Genomic DNA, 15348 nt, shown 5'->3' on the forward strand with positions numbered 1-15348 from the left:
GAATACATGAAGAAATTGTGAAAATAGTGATATTGAAACTGTAGAACAATTTTACTTACGGTGTAAAATTGTCCATGATTTTTGGCTTGCATTTCAGGGGTGGCTCAGCTCTAAAGACGTTATTTTGCAGCTTTTAACGGTGATGGCAGTTAAAACCAGAGTATTTATGAAAGAGAAAAAGGTAGGGTTTCTGGTAAATAACTTGATAATGTTGGGAAAGCATTTCATTCACAGATGCAAATACGTTAAGATCAAACCACATATTGAAGGATGGAAACATGAATTGAAACAGTTTGCAAACTCTCTTCTATTTATTAAGGAGAGGAATGCTCAAAGACTCTCTGCTCACGTGATATTGACATTGACATTGACATGTTCAAAGGAATTTGTGCCTTGACGTTTGAACTGAAATATTGTCAATAAAATCTTTATATATATATATATATATGGAAATAATCGGAAGAAACTGCCAGTGGAGAATACTTGGGGAGAATGAGTCATAAAGAGTGATATCCCACTCAAATCATGTGGATTGGAATTTCTGTTAAATAGTTGTTTTAACTTATTTATCTTATCTTTAAAAAATCACAACAAACTATTGTTTTGTAGTGGTATAGCTTCTGCAACACAATCTCAGTAGGCCTACTATAAACCTATAAAACTTTTCCTTACTTTTAAGTGTAGTCTATTGATTCCATAAAGTGGTAAAGTCTGTTTACATATGTTAAAAATACTGCTGAAAATAGAAGAATGAAATCATTTCAATATTAACAGCCTTTTTTTTACATGCATGTATTTGGTAAATGCATCGTGGGGACAGTTTCAAATAATTGCCATAACTAATTATCGCATTAACCAAAACCATGATATCATCTGCTTTGTAGAAACACTTTGACAAGTACTCATAGTTTTGATGACTATTTATCCATAAGTAAGATACAAACTAAGGTATGACTGACTCAACACCTGACTTTTTTTAAACAACATATAGCCTGTAGTTCATGAAAAATCACTTCTAGATCTCCAAAAAGGGTTTGTGTGTTTTTTTTTTAATAGCTGGTAGGTTAAAAGTGATACTTGGTTGTTGAAGTTTGAGTCCACGTTTTGATGATTCTATAAAAATCTGCCCTACTTATGGTCCTCCTTGCCCTGAGCTCTGCATTTGACACAGTACACCATAATATTCTAATTGACTGACTCAGGCTGTGGGTGGGGGTCAGAGGGAGTGCCTCCCTGCTACCTGTCAAATAGGAGTTTTTCTGTGTCAGTTGGTCCACATTTTTCTTGTGGTGTGCCTCAAGGATCTCTCTTGGGGCCCATTTTACTCTCCCTTCATATGCTTCCCCTGAGCAGCGCCATCAGTAAATTTCAAGGAGTATCATACCACTTACAATGATGGCATTTAACTGTATATATCTCAAACCAAATGACACTGATAAAACGTTGCCTGAATATTTGACTTCCATTAAAGGTTCAGTAAGTGATATTTATTCAGTTAAACTCTGATTAAACTGAGATCATGTCATATTATTGTAACTGTTGCCGAGCCCCTGATGACCTTGTTCTGTGAAAGGTGCTATACAAATAAAATGTACTTACTTTTCATTAATCAATGTCAAAGTCTTTGCATTTTTACTTTGTTTATTTTCATATATTAGATACATTGAGAGTTGTTATTTCAGAACAACAACTAAATGTTGACTGAAAATATATAGACCGCAGAAAAGTAGGTTTAAAAGGGGTGAAGTGTTTAACTGTGTTGTTTGGGCTCCATGCCAGCGGGTGGCGCTGTGATATTACTTCCAAACCGCCATCAAGCATGCGCAGAAAAAGTCAATAGTTGCGGGAAAACTGAAGCGGATGTTTCCTGTGTAGTGTCTTCTCTCAGTCACTAATCAAGGTAAATAATGAAATCTAACTTCTTGTTCTCCACCGCAAATGGCAGTTCAAGATTTCTGTGTTGCGTTTGTTCACAAAATAGTTCGCGACGGATTTCAAAACTACCTGTCATAATGTTTAAAGTTGTGGGGTCCTTGGTCTGTTAGTTGTGTAACCTCTCAAAATAAATCATGGCAGCTAGCAAGACTGATGTTTAAGAGACCGTTTACGCGTGTGTTTATGTTCTTAACGTTTTAATTCACATACTTTGTAATGCAGACGCTTCTTTGCTGTTGACCTATTAAAATATGATTAAAATATAACTGCCACGACTGATGTTTTAACGGTATCCAGAAACGCTTTACTATGTCGGTGTTAGTAAACTTATTCTGGTTTCCGCTGTTCATCACGTTCATTAAACACAGTCCAGCATGTTTTATAGGAGGTGTATGGACATGTGTCTCCCCTTGTGTCATCATTGCCGCGGTATCTTTCTGTAGATAACAGAACAAAGCTGGAATCAGTATAACAATGAGCAATAAATGTAACCTGATCAAAGTGCACAAAGATATTGAATTGTCTCACATTAACTGAACAATGGCTGGGTTGTAATAAACCATTATGAAAGTTGCTTAAAATCAAGATTGTGGTTTTCATGTTAACACAATTTGAAATTTTGATATGATTTTTAATGAATTCAGTCTTTTCCTATGTACCTGTCTAATGAAACAGGGATGCACCAGTGCATCAGTTTATCCTCTGTGTCAGATATCAGTGTTCATATGTGTCCAATCAATTCAATGCTGGCATCTGGTACCAATTACTGCTGGATCAAATAAGAGGTTTGTTATTTTACCAGGCAGAAAAAGACACCTGTTGGACAAACTCTGACCTGATTTTATGGTCAAACATGAACAGAAGTGATGAAAAAACATAGGAATTGATATCAGCCATCAGCTTAATTGTCATTTTAAACATCAGGATTGATATCAGCCCTAATGTTTTAACCTTCACAATCATTCATCCCTGCTTTTCATGGCAAAATATCATTAAGGCAACACAGATTTCATAATTTTCAAGCACTGAGTGTTGAAAAACTAGTGTCGGAAAAATGGGCACCTCAGTATAACCTTTGCAAAATTTTGACCCTTTTGTCCAGTTCACACTTTTGTAAAAAGCTGCTTAGCAGCTTTAAAAGTAAATTACATTTTCCTTGTGACACACTGCTATATCCATGCCACTGTTCTCCCCATTATAATTTAAACTGCCCTACCAGAAATAATGTCTAAATAGCACTGAACAACTCTCCCATTATCATTTATTTGTATATTGTCCAATAGTGCCAAAAATCACCATGGAAACTCCAAAGGCTGCAGATGTCAGAAAGGGGATTTCAGTTCTTTGGGAAACCCTACAGTGCCCTATATGGTGAGCCTATATTTGCAAATTTTACACTGTTTTGATAAATAAGGAGATTAAACTGTTAACTTACTTTTTGTGCATTTGTTCATCTGTAGCTTGGATTTAATGACTGCACCTGTTTCTACTAAATGTGACCACCAGTTTTGCAAGTAAGTGATGTATAATTTTGTTTCAAAAATGCAAAAAAAAATTATTATACTTTGTAATTGCATGAGTTAATTTATTATATTGATACAAGATTGTTTTTTTGCCTTTTCACCAGATTTTGTATGATGAAACTTTTAGACAACACAAAACAAAACTGCACAAAATGTCCAGTGTGTAAAGCCAAGATAACCAAAAGGTTGGACACTATATACAACATGACATCATTGAATTCATTTTTTTTCCTACTGTTCCTTTACATGTGTATTTCCTTTTGCTTGTGCAGGAGCTTGCAGGAGAGCCCTGGATTTCAAAGACTTGTTGCAGGATTGCAGGATATGATACAGGCATATGAACGTGACACTGGCACAAACTGTAAGACAACAACATGGACTTTTTAAAGCACTTTGAATCATAATCCTTATCTTAGAAAAGTAATCTTGAACAACATCCTCTAAATACTTTAATTTGTTTTATTTCAGACTTCACGGGAATGTCCCAGCAAAAAGAACTATCAGTGTAAGAAAATTAAAAATCCCTTATTAGAAATAACACAGATGCACATTTATTGAAAGTCCTTGCATGCCTTTTATTTTCACCTGTATTATTCTCCAGGGTCAAAGATGCTAAAGCTACTAAAAAGCATCAGGATTTGCCATCTGAAGAAACACCTGGAAATGACCTTGAAAACGTGGGAACTAATGATGAGCTTCCAGAGTCCTACTCCTCAACTGTTGCAGGTGAAATCGCACAACCTTTTACTGATGTGCAGATTTGCTTTTACTTAGATGTGATCACTATAATCCAGGGGGAGATAGCACAATATCATGAGAATATCTGATACTGTGAATTGTTGATTATTAAGCATTTCTTCTTTATCTTTTTAGCTCAGAATGATTTTGCCAGACTTATGGGGCTTGAAGACTCCAGTCCTTTGACAACAGAAAATGGAGGTCTGGATAGTGGCCTTGGTGGAGCTGTACCCACATCAGACAAGAAAATCACAGGTAATGTAGCTCCAGATCCAACAGAAATTGTACAATTTGTGGAAGATGCTGAAACAATGCCCAAAATTGAAGAAAAAATGAGCCTTCTTGATTCTGAGAAAGACAATTTATGCCTTTTGTTACTTGCAGACGAGACCGCCCATCAACCTTTAAAAAAGTCTTCAAGGAAGAGGAAAAAGAATGAGGATTTGGAGCAGGATAAGATTCTTGATGAGAAACAGAAGAAAAGTCTAGAAAAAGTCGCTGAGTGGCTAATGAAAGTTCCAACGGAGGGAAGTCTTGAGTTTGATAAACCAGATGAAGACACAGACAACTCAGACAGCTGCTCTTCCACTTCAACAATAGATGTCAGACAACATAATAATGATGCGCATGCTAAGAGAGGGGATCGTGCTAAAGCTCTTGAAGAGCAGGTGTTTGGGGCTGTGTACAAACGAGAGCGAAGAGGAAACAGGACCAACTCTCCTCTGCGTAATGTTTTTGCAGAAACAAAAGAAATAGAGAAAACTGGAAAAGGTTCTAAAATGGGGACCAAAAGACCTGAAATGCCTGTTGATTTTGAGATGAAAACAAGCTCAGAGGATGTAACACAAAGAGATACTGAGGAAGAACAGCAAATGACAGAAGAAGTAAAGGATGCAAGCAGTGACTTTTTTAAAGAAGCAGACCTCTTTGAAGTCATTGAAGGGAAAAATGACAGAAACAAAAATGAAGAAAAGTTGAATAGCTTCCTAGAAAGTGACAGAAGTGATAACAAAGAAGAGGAGTCCTGTCTAGTGCCTGAACTGGAACAACAGGGACCAAAAAGAAAGTTGAAGAAAAAGACCACTAACCTTGTGCAGCAGGTTGACAGCGATTTACAAGAGCGGGATAAGCCAGAAATCACAGAGCAAAAGAAAACTGGCAGGAAGAAAAAAGTTGGCAAGCCTGCTCAAGTGCCGAAACCTCTTGTTCTGGTCGGAGCCCAAAATGGAGAAAGCAGTCCCATGGCTAGACCAAGGTCAGAGGAAGTTCAAGTTCATATTGAGAACTACCCAAGCAGTGAGGACCAAGATGTACCTCTCAAAAGGAGTACAAGGAAAAGTCGAAGACTTCAAGACTTTGCTGAGGAAGTCCAGGAAGATCACAAGAGAGCAAACTTGAGGAGAGTACCTGAAAAACAGAGCAGTGTTGGAAAGGAATCTGAAGATCCTATCGATAGAGCTTTGGATGATGAGGTATCATCTAAAAATGGAAACGTAAAAAAAGTGTCTGAAAGAAATGGATGTATTTACAATCAAGATTTAGATGGGATAGAAGATATGGAGACCAATGATAGGACTCCTGATATGAGACAAACAGAAGAGGTACCAAATACTGAAACTGTATGTGAAGGTAGCACTAGTGATCATGCTCATGTGGTCCCAAACTCTGTAAGTCCAGACGAAGCCTCAGTAGTAGAACCAACACCTGTAAAAGACAACCCAACACATAAATTTCCAAACAGTACTCACTTAGAGATCCCACCTTCGGAGTCTAAATGCGCTGAAACAGAACTCGAGGAGGATAAAAATGACAGCGAACTCGACACAGAACAACTGCTCAGGAGCTTCAAAGCCACTAAGAGGAAGTCTTTCCACCTCGGCGGTCCGAATGTAAAGAGAAACCGAAGTTTAGAGCATAAAATTGTTGAAGCTGAAGCAGAAGAGACCAAGAGCGTTGAATCTGCGGAAAATACTATCCAAACAAATTTGCCTGCAAACACCAAACAAGCAACAGTAATAGACAATGTAGACTCTTCTTGTAGCGATTTGATCCCCTCATCTTACTCGCCCAAGCTGGCAAGAAAGACAGAGCAAGTGGTTGCCCATGCCGCCATTCTTGATGGTATTTGTTCAGGACAAAACCATTCCGATGACGACTTTGTTTCCATGAACAGTGTCAGCAGCGTTCTTCCTCCAAATAAAGAGTCAGAACATGAAATTGTAAGTCAGAATCTTTCTGTTGTGCCGCAAATTGTGGACTCAGGGCTGTGCTACACAGCAATTGAACAGGAATTGCCAAATGAGGCCCCAAAGAATTCTCAAACCATGGAGGATCAGCTTGAATGTAACAGGAGAAATGGTGGACAAGCTGAAGACGTATCAGACAGTATTTCAGTTCCAAATGGGAAGAAAACGGTCAACACTGCTGAAAATCTCTTAAACACAGAGTCCTCTTTAACTCCCGAAGGTCTTGGAATACCAGCTGCTCAGGTCGACAGTGAAAGAAAGTCGAACAACTGTAGTGGGAGTGGGGAACTCAGCGCCCAATCCTCTGTTAAGAACAGGAAGAGGAGAAGAACCCAGAAGCTCGAGTCTGAGTCTGAGTCAGACTGCAGTGGAGAGGATTTGCCAGCCTTAAAAGACATTTTAGGATCATCAGCTCCCCCCAGTGTTACCAACAAGGACTCAAATAAAGAGGATCCTCCAGCTGAAGAAGAGTTGAGCCGACCGCCTGCCTGCATCAGCCCTGATCGTATAAATTCCAGCCAAGGATCGGAGGACTTGTTTGGGACGCCAGAAGAATGTGAGTTGATTTTCTGTGTCTGAAATCTGAGAAATTGTTGCCCACTGATATGATAATGATGATATGAAGAAGAGGAAGAAGCACACAGTAGAGCCCAAACAACAAAAAGAATTACAGCGGCCTTTTGCACCAGCTATGCATTGTATATAGTGTTAAGTCCAGACTAAACCACAGAGGTGTAAGGTTCCAGTTAAGTGTAATGTCTAAATTAAGCTAAAATATCGTCGCAGGCATTTTCACTTCATTTGACCATTCTGAAAATATTTTTTTACTATGGCATATGTTCTCCAACTGTCTGTAAACAGACCCATGGCTGAAAATAACTTCTACAGACTGTCGATAATCGATGAATATTAACAAAAGTGTATGCATAGTATGTAAAAGTAAAAGTATAATTAAAGTCTGCAACCTAAATCTACAGCCGGTGAAATGTAATGAAACAGTGAATAATTAAATAGTCAAAAACATTAGATGTATTAATAGTACTTTGTTGTTGGACTTCAAAATTTATCTCTGTACACGAAGAAAACAAAGTGAGAGTCCAATGAAAGCCATCATACAATTCTAAGAGATTTAATTTATCACAGAGAAGACACTACTGACACTTTAAAGCTCTGAAAATCCTCAGCTCCTCACCTTTCTCTAAGTTATCCCACCTTTTAAAACCATCTCCAATACAATCATATTTCACACAGGTCTTCACATCTAGAAACTTGGTGTTAGATTATAACAATATAAGTAGTACTTTAAACTGGGATTCCTTAAAACGTAGCTAGAACAAAATTAGAACCAGCAAAAGAACTGAAACACAAAACCCAGACAGCAGAAGAACCCATACAGAGCCCAACAACATAATAACTCAAGCAACACAAGAACCTTGCTATGTAAACTGAGTTCAAAAGGTCTGAAGATTCAAGTATGTAAATGCAATTTAAAGATGGAGAAGAATAAGATCCCTCTTAGAGGATGGAGGAAGGAGGGGGGTGTCCTCATTCCAAGAATGGAGCGCTGAAATGGCCAGTCTTGAGTGGCAGCTTTTGAAAGAATGTCTTATAAGCAGTTAGGAGTGTACTTTAGGAAATGGGTTATATATTTAACATTTGTAGGAGCTCACGATGATGGCCAAATTCCATTAGATGAGGTGCCTTTCATTGTCTGTCTGTCTTTCTTTAATCCTGATAATTTATCATGTCCATGGTTTAAGATGGAGTATTTACTGATTGTAAATGTGTTGATGACCAGAGGTGGGTACTAGTATAGGGTTTTGTATATTTTTATTTAATGTCAGTTGAAAACCGATAAAAATTTTAATCAGGAAAAAATATAGAGAACAATTAAGAAAGATAAAAAAGAGAAGGTAAAAACAGTTAAAGAAAATGATCAAGAAATTGAATGGGGCATGAGAAGTTGAGAAAAGAAATTATGAAAACAGAAAACATTAAAAATGGAACAACAGTGAAAACATAAAATCAGTAAAATAGATAAAGCAATACAGGATAAAAACATGAAAAAGAAATAAAAAGTAGGTAATAATGGTAATAAAAGAAATGGTAATTAAAGTAGGTATTGTGATAAAATTAGAGAAATTTATGGATATGAAGACAACAAAAAGATAAAACAATAAAGAAAATAAAACAGGAGCCCAATAAAAAGGTTAACATGATAAAATTATATTATATTATTGTTAAGTAATAATAAAACCTGATAATGCATAAAAAAGAAACAATTTACATATGATGGAAGTAAAATAAATAAAAGTACGCCAAAAAAAAATCAAAGGGGCACAGATGGCCTAGTAGTAAGACACATGTACACAGGCGTCCAATGTTCAAGTCTGGCTCCTTCTCTGCATGTCTCTCGCCCACTCTCTCATCTCTGTTTCTGACACTCCTCTGCTCGAAAATAAAAAGATATAAAAACACTTAAATATACCTTTAGAAAGTCATGAAATTAATCGAAATAAAAAGAAAAACAATTAAAACAAAACATTAAAAATTGAGATTCAGTAAAAATGAAAGTACTTAAATGATTAAAAGTAAGCTTAAACAATAAAAAATGTTGGTAAAATCAATAAAATTAATATAAGCAATACAGGCAAGTAACCCTGTAAAGCCTGATGCCTGAAATAATAGCCAGAAAATTCTGACTTTTTTGGGGGGGAAGTGAGATGTTTATTTAACTTTCTACCAAAATCCAAAACAGAGGGAAAAAATCCATAAAAAATCACATATTGGTACCACATTTGATACACTAGGCATTTCTGACTGATAAGCCTTTGGAGGGCATTTTGATCATTAACCAGATTGTAAGGTTTTGAATAAAATTATTGATCATGTTGATCAGACAGAGGTCTAACAAACTCAAGTATCAAATATGATATTGTTGGCTTTAAAGGGTCAATAACAATAAAAGGAGAAAAGCACTAGAAACCGATAGGACCAATGCAAATAAATAAAAACAGAGAAATGCAAAGAAAGAGAATGAGGATATTTTAGGAATAAAGTAGAAGAATAATTTTTACAAAGTTCAAAAGTAAAACAAATGTTTAAAATTGTAAAAAGAAGAAGCAGAAGACCTAAGATAAAGGAAGCCTTTAAAATGAGTTTATGCTGAGTCAATTTTCTATTTCTTCCAAAGCTGGCAAAGATGTGCTTGCTTTGTTGTTTCTCATTGTATCAGTTTCACATACTGAGCTTTTTTAAGGGTTTGGATGAAGTATAATGGCAGCTTTGTTTTCTCTGCAGGTGATGTCCCTGCAAATGATCTCAATGTTTCTGTGGAATCATCACAATTCTCCAGTGAAGTTCTTGTAACACAGGTAAATATGATTATGTTTGCACTGAGTCTGTATTTTGAGCTGCATAAATACAGCATCTGTTACTGAAAACAAGTGTTTGAATAACAGCATTTCTACAAAGGGATTAGAGTCTTTGTATTGAACACACAAACATAGAGTCCCTCTCTTTGCCTGTTCAGCACTACCTGCCTGCATTGTGCTCCCTCTGATGCACTGTCACATTACGCCCCAGAGAGGGCAGCCACCACATTTCCCCCGAACCAAACTGTCAGCCTCCCTGGATGACAGACTACCTCGCTCAGTAAAAAATGTCCCCCTCAGCAGCTTTCTAAATTGCATTTCATTTACGTTAGAGGAAACGCCGCCTCGGAGATGATTCTTGTTTTCTACCTCATCCATCTTCCCGCGCTCTCACTTTTATCTGTCGACTGGATTTGACTGCAAGTTCAAGTTTCACGCCCCGGGGTTTAGAAAGAGCCCAGGATTAAAAACATCAGAGAATACAGAGATTTGGTGCTTGTGCTGTGTGCCTGTATAAATAATCAATGGGTTTACTTGAGGGCTAAACTCAAAGAATGAAATAACAAAGTATTAGTCCAGTGGAGCATTGAGACAATTTTAAACCCATAGATTTTGTTTCTGCAACCAGAACAATTTAAAAAAGATGTGCACACTTTAAAATATGATTAAAAAAAACCACCTTCTCTCTTTCTATGACTATTTTAACAGAACGTAGGTTGGTCCTCACGGATTGACAGCTGTCAGTGTTTTTGTACACAACGTCTGATGCTAGTTTCTGTCCCTTTAAGTCATTTTGTTCCAAGTGTTGCATTGCTGCTTTTCTTTTCCTCTTGTTCCCCTTGCATATTTGCTCAAGAGTGTGTTCAGTTTGTCTTTATATACATTTTTTCTGCTGGATTTTGTTTCCTTGTCAGCAAAAGATCGAAATGCAGAAGGAGTTGGTGCGGTTGGAGAAGTTGATGGCTCTGGTGTCAGAGGTGCTTCAGGAGAAAGAGGGCACTCCTGCAAAAGAAGTTCATCAGAGCAGTAAACCCACAGGTTAGCAGAAACTTTAAAGATAATTATTTATTTAACAAAGGAAATAATAAGTTTATTTAAAGATAAGTAAATAAGTTTTGGTTTAATGCTGAATATACACAGCAAATTTTCAGTATTAATTTAACTCCTATAGTGTTGAGTGTAACAACTTTATATAATTTATACTTTAGAAGTGTTGATATTTTAACTCTCCTGTGGTTTTGTTTTTAATACATTAATACACACTTTTTAACACAAAAATGTGTTATTTCCTCTCACCAATTCTAAGTATTAACAATCTTAATTATTGAGATATTAAGTATTTCATACTTTATAAAGATTGCAGCCTTGTATTGAACACCTGCAGAGCTAAGAACTACCCTAAGATGAAAAACTGGACACCATCCTTCTCTGTAGACCACCCCTGCTACAGGTGAAAAGTGACTGACTCAGTGGATAACTTCACTTATGGTGCAGAAGTGTTTTACATTTAAAACAATAATAATCCACCAGAAACCTGGATTTAGTTAAAAATTAAGCTTTGGGTGTTAAAATCAACTCTGAAATGTTAAACACTGAGATTTCAACACTCCAGTGTAAATTCTCTGTAATTCTCATGAAGCGTTCTAATTCTGACCAGAGTGGTGCTAGTGGCAGCCAGGGCTAACAAGGGCTCCCCTGAAATGGGACTGGCCTCCTTATAAAATCCTTGAAATAAATGGCTATTTGCCTTGGCAGCCATTAGCAAGCAATTTAAGCATACCAAGTTACTTAGTGTAGCTTTACCTGAATTGGATTGGATTGACTAACTTTGATATCATAAAGGTGAGGTATATGAAAGTGGCCCCCCTGATCTTAAAATTTTCTGTATGTGGCCCTCAGTGGAAAAACGTTTGGACACCCCTCTTATAGGACATATATGATAAATGATCATGCTTTTACCACTATTTTAGAATGAATGCTTCAGTAAAGTCTTCAAGTACAAAGCTAAATTTTGTGGCACTTAACATAAAAGTTTGCTCAATGTTTAAATTTTAATGAAGGGTAGATCAAAGAAAGCCGACTTGATTTCTCCTTTTCCTTTTTTCTTTAATATAGCCTATCCTAGTTAAACCCTCAAACAAAGCCTCATCTTTTGATCAAAGTCTTATCTTATTTTGTTGCAACATTGAGAGCTTATGAGCTTATTTTTTTTTCTATTAGGCTCTGATGCCCACAGATCCCTCCCAGCTGACCAGAACTCAGGACAAGGTTCAGACCAGTAAGTAAACACCATAAGTGAACTCTGAGTAGCACGGCATTGAACGGTTTATCCTGCTCAGACTTTTTACTGACTCTTGATCTTATATTACCAAAGTGACAGGCAAAGTAACAAAAAATGTAAATATATATATTGTGAAAGAAAATGATCTAAAATGATTCCAGAGTAACTCTTCATGAGTCGCTTTTAAGTTATGAAGTTTATATAAAATGATAAAACCTTCACAAAAAATGAAAACTGAAAGACGAAAAGAAATTGTCAGAGACTTGAAGAGTTAGTTTCATATCCATAAAGGAGTAGGGATGGGGATCGAAACCCGGGTCCATAAGGACCCGGTTCTGTGGTTTTGAAATACCCAAAATCAATAACATTTTAGCTTATCGATACTGCTATCGAGTCTCCCAGGCTCTGTGATGTAACGTCATTTTAAGATAAGACTGGTGTAAAAACATACACCAGTTCTTTCAAGGGGATCATAAACTAGAAGTATTGTGCATCACATTAGGCCAAAATGTACCTTCAACTGTCAGCTTGAGGAAAAAAGACGCCGCCTGTGAGACGAATGCACTCATCTCTGCCTGCGCTGGGAGTAACAGGCTCTCACATCACTCACTTCAGCTGCTTCAGGATGGTTTTCAGATGCTCAGATAAATGCTGAAAAGTGCTCCAAAACTTTGAGCAAGTTCTGTTTGTTAACAATATTAATCCATTATAGAAATCTGCGGTGGAATTGGCAGAATTAAAGTTTATTAGTGAACTTCAGAGCTAAAGATGGAAAATTTGATGCATTCAGGTAACCTCAGTAAATTAGACGACTGTAGTTGAAATGTTATGATATGTTCAAATGCCACATAAAAACTGAAAAATTTAGTTTTGGATGAGAAACCTTAATAAATACAGTTGTGAATATGAAGAATGTGTTCATATCTGAGGGATGTAAAATAGATGTGACAGACTGAGTTATAGCTCTTTAACTCAAGCACTACTGAGCTAAGACCACTCAAGTGTAAATATTTGTCTCCATTTTGTTTTTCCACCAAACTATAAAAAAGTATTGATAGTGGTATCGATAAGGACTTGGATCAATAAGCAGTATCAATAAGGGTATCAGTATCGATAAAAATTAACGATCCCCATCCCTATAAAGGAGTGAGGAGAAGCACCCACTTCATTATCCTTCCTCTTTGTATTATAATAGTTAGACTTTGTTGGCATTCAAAAATTCAAACTATAGTTCTAAAGTTTTTAGGAAGCCAGAAATGACTTGAATCTCTGACAATTTTGCAGGGGCTCCATACCAGCTCTACATTAAATGCTACAGAATAGATTGTTTTTTGTGTGAGGTCATTCATATACATGATCCATCTGACATGTAATTATTAAGACGCATTAACTGAGAATAAACCAAATACAGGCTGTTATTTAGCCAACACAGTACAAAAACATAAAGTAAGCATAAATCAACCAGTATAATAACACTAACAGAGATATCCAACCTTGTATAGAATTAATATTCAGCTTATGTTCCATGAAAACCCAGTGCTCATGCGCAGGGTGTGAATTGTTGAAAAACCAGAGGAGGGGACATTTTCCAAAACGCATCTTGCAACTGGGCTTTTTACTCTATAGCCAGGCATACGCTGTAAGCCTTCAAGCCTATTCTCACTTGGTTTTTGAGTTTGCAGTGCGTAGTTTGTGAGGAAACAATGGCTGACCTCTGCCCAATCATATAACCATATAATAATAATAATAATAATAACTAGGTTAACCATATAACATTTTTGTAACATCTTGTTTATATTTTTTATAATTGATGGGATGATAAGTCAGCTCCTCCCCTGTCTCTTATATAGGACACTAATATGCGCTAACTGTGCATGGATCAGCTGGTCAGCGGTCTGGATCATCACTGCTCTCTTTATTATAAATTCTAAACTTATCAGAGCCATGGCTTTTGGAACCATGACTGTAAATAAGTTGTCTGTTTATTACAAGCTATTGACAATCCATTTTGTTCAACACTGAAATAAATTCTAAATTATAAAATTGACGTAGACTGGGATTTTCGCCTGGTAAATTCCAAAGACTGGGCTTTGGCATACCGAGTTTATCAGAAATTACCATAACACACAGTTATATAGCAGAAGGTTCATACTTTTCAAGTGAGGGTTTTCTCTCCTATCTATCCTCCTGTTAACTGTGTAACGCGTGCAAGGGCTCACTCGCTCACTTCTCCTCTGTTTCTCTCTCTCTCTCTCTCTCAGTTCTAAGTTGTTAAAGTACATCAGCCATACTCTTATTTCTAGGAAAGCTTGGAACAACAATTAATAAATCTTTCCTTTTTCATGCCAATAATGAGGAGCACCAACTGTCTGCTAAGCGCAAAGCAATAAAGCTGCACAAGAAACAACAGAATGATGACAGCACATCAAAAGCAAAATGCAAACACGCTTTTACAACACAGAGGTTCTGAATTTGTCAACAGTATTATAATCTGCATGATTTAACATGCAGGCCCAGCCACTGCATCTATTAAACACAAGGAAAAATGACAGCTCTGCATTATTACGCTAATAACATCATTTACCATTGTACACCAGGTATGGAACAACATAGACAGCAGCTCTATGCCATACGATCACCTATCAACTCCCAAACATGCACGATTACAGAATATTCTAATTCTATCACAGATGATTACAGGTGAAATAACACCTACCTTCACACGTTTACACTGAGAGCTGACACACCCTCACAGAGCATCTTTTCAGTTTTCTGAGCTAGTTAGTCCTCTGTACAGTTCGTAGGAAGTCTGTTAGTCTCTTTACTTCCATTAAACTACTGGGATTATGTTTTTAAAAGATGAAAATCTGCATTCTGTGGAAACGGCCATGATCTTGCTGCTGCAGCCGCTTTGGGTTGAAAATCGGGGTTTTCATGCAGTGTTTTATTTTACCAGCTCAAGACTTTACTGGACTTGATGGTGGTTTTAAAGAGAGCTTAGTTTCTGATCTGGTGATTTTGCTTCTCGCTGAGTTTCAGAGGAGATTGATGGTCTATCAGTCTGTGATCATGAGATGGCTTTGACATCAGCACCTGCCTGATCGCTAGTTAGTACCTGCAGCTGCAGGGTTTGAGCATCAGGATTCCCACAAACATTCACTGTACAGATACATCTCAGAAACTTCTCTTTGCTTCAGAAGTCCTTCCTCCTTTAGTAATGTCCTTTTTTGTGCTCGCATATACATAATTTT

At 36.9% G+C, this 15348-nt stretch overlaps 1 protein-coding gene across 4 annotated transcripts in view; it reads left to right on the forward strand.

Moving 5' to 3' along the window:
* The first annotated feature begins 1839 nt into the window (after positions 1 to 1839).
* Positions 1840 to 15348, forward strand: part of LOC121528827 (breast cancer type 1 susceptibility protein-like) — a 42102-nt gene continuing 28593 nt past the window's right edge. For 3 of the 4 annotated variants that reach the window (XM_041816437.1, XM_041816438.1, XM_041816439.1), the window contains exons 1-12: positions 1840 to 1900; positions 3219 to 3306; positions 3396 to 3449; positions 3563 to 3643; positions 3731 to 3819; positions 3927 to 3963; positions 4060 to 4184; positions 4332 to 4451; positions 4581 to 6998; positions 9743 to 9816; positions 10731 to 10854; positions 12037 to 12094. In XM_041816437.1, the coding sequence (XP_041672371.1) occupies positions 3233 to 3306; positions 3396 to 3449; positions 3563 to 3643; positions 3731 to 3819; positions 3927 to 3963; positions 4060 to 4184; positions 4332 to 4451; positions 4581 to 6998; positions 9743 to 9816; positions 10731 to 10854; positions 12037 to 12094 (3254 nt within the window). In that variant the 5' untranslated portion in view covers positions 1840 to 1900; positions 3219 to 3232. Of the gene's footprint in view, positions 1901 to 3218; positions 3307 to 3395; positions 3450 to 3562; positions 3644 to 3730; positions 3820 to 3926; positions 3964 to 4059; positions 4185 to 4331; positions 6999 to 9742; positions 9817 to 10730; positions 10855 to 12036; positions 12095 to 15348 lie in introns of all 4 variants that reach the window. The other variant, XM_041816436.1, reaches the window with a different exon arrangement.

This window comes from Cheilinus undulatus, linkage group 20, assembly GCF_018320785.1.
Source record: "Cheilinus undulatus linkage group 20, ASM1832078v1, whole genome shotgun sequence".
Taxonomy (NCBI): domain Eukaryota; kingdom Metazoa; phylum Chordata; class Actinopteri; order Labriformes; family Labridae; genus Cheilinus; species Cheilinus undulatus.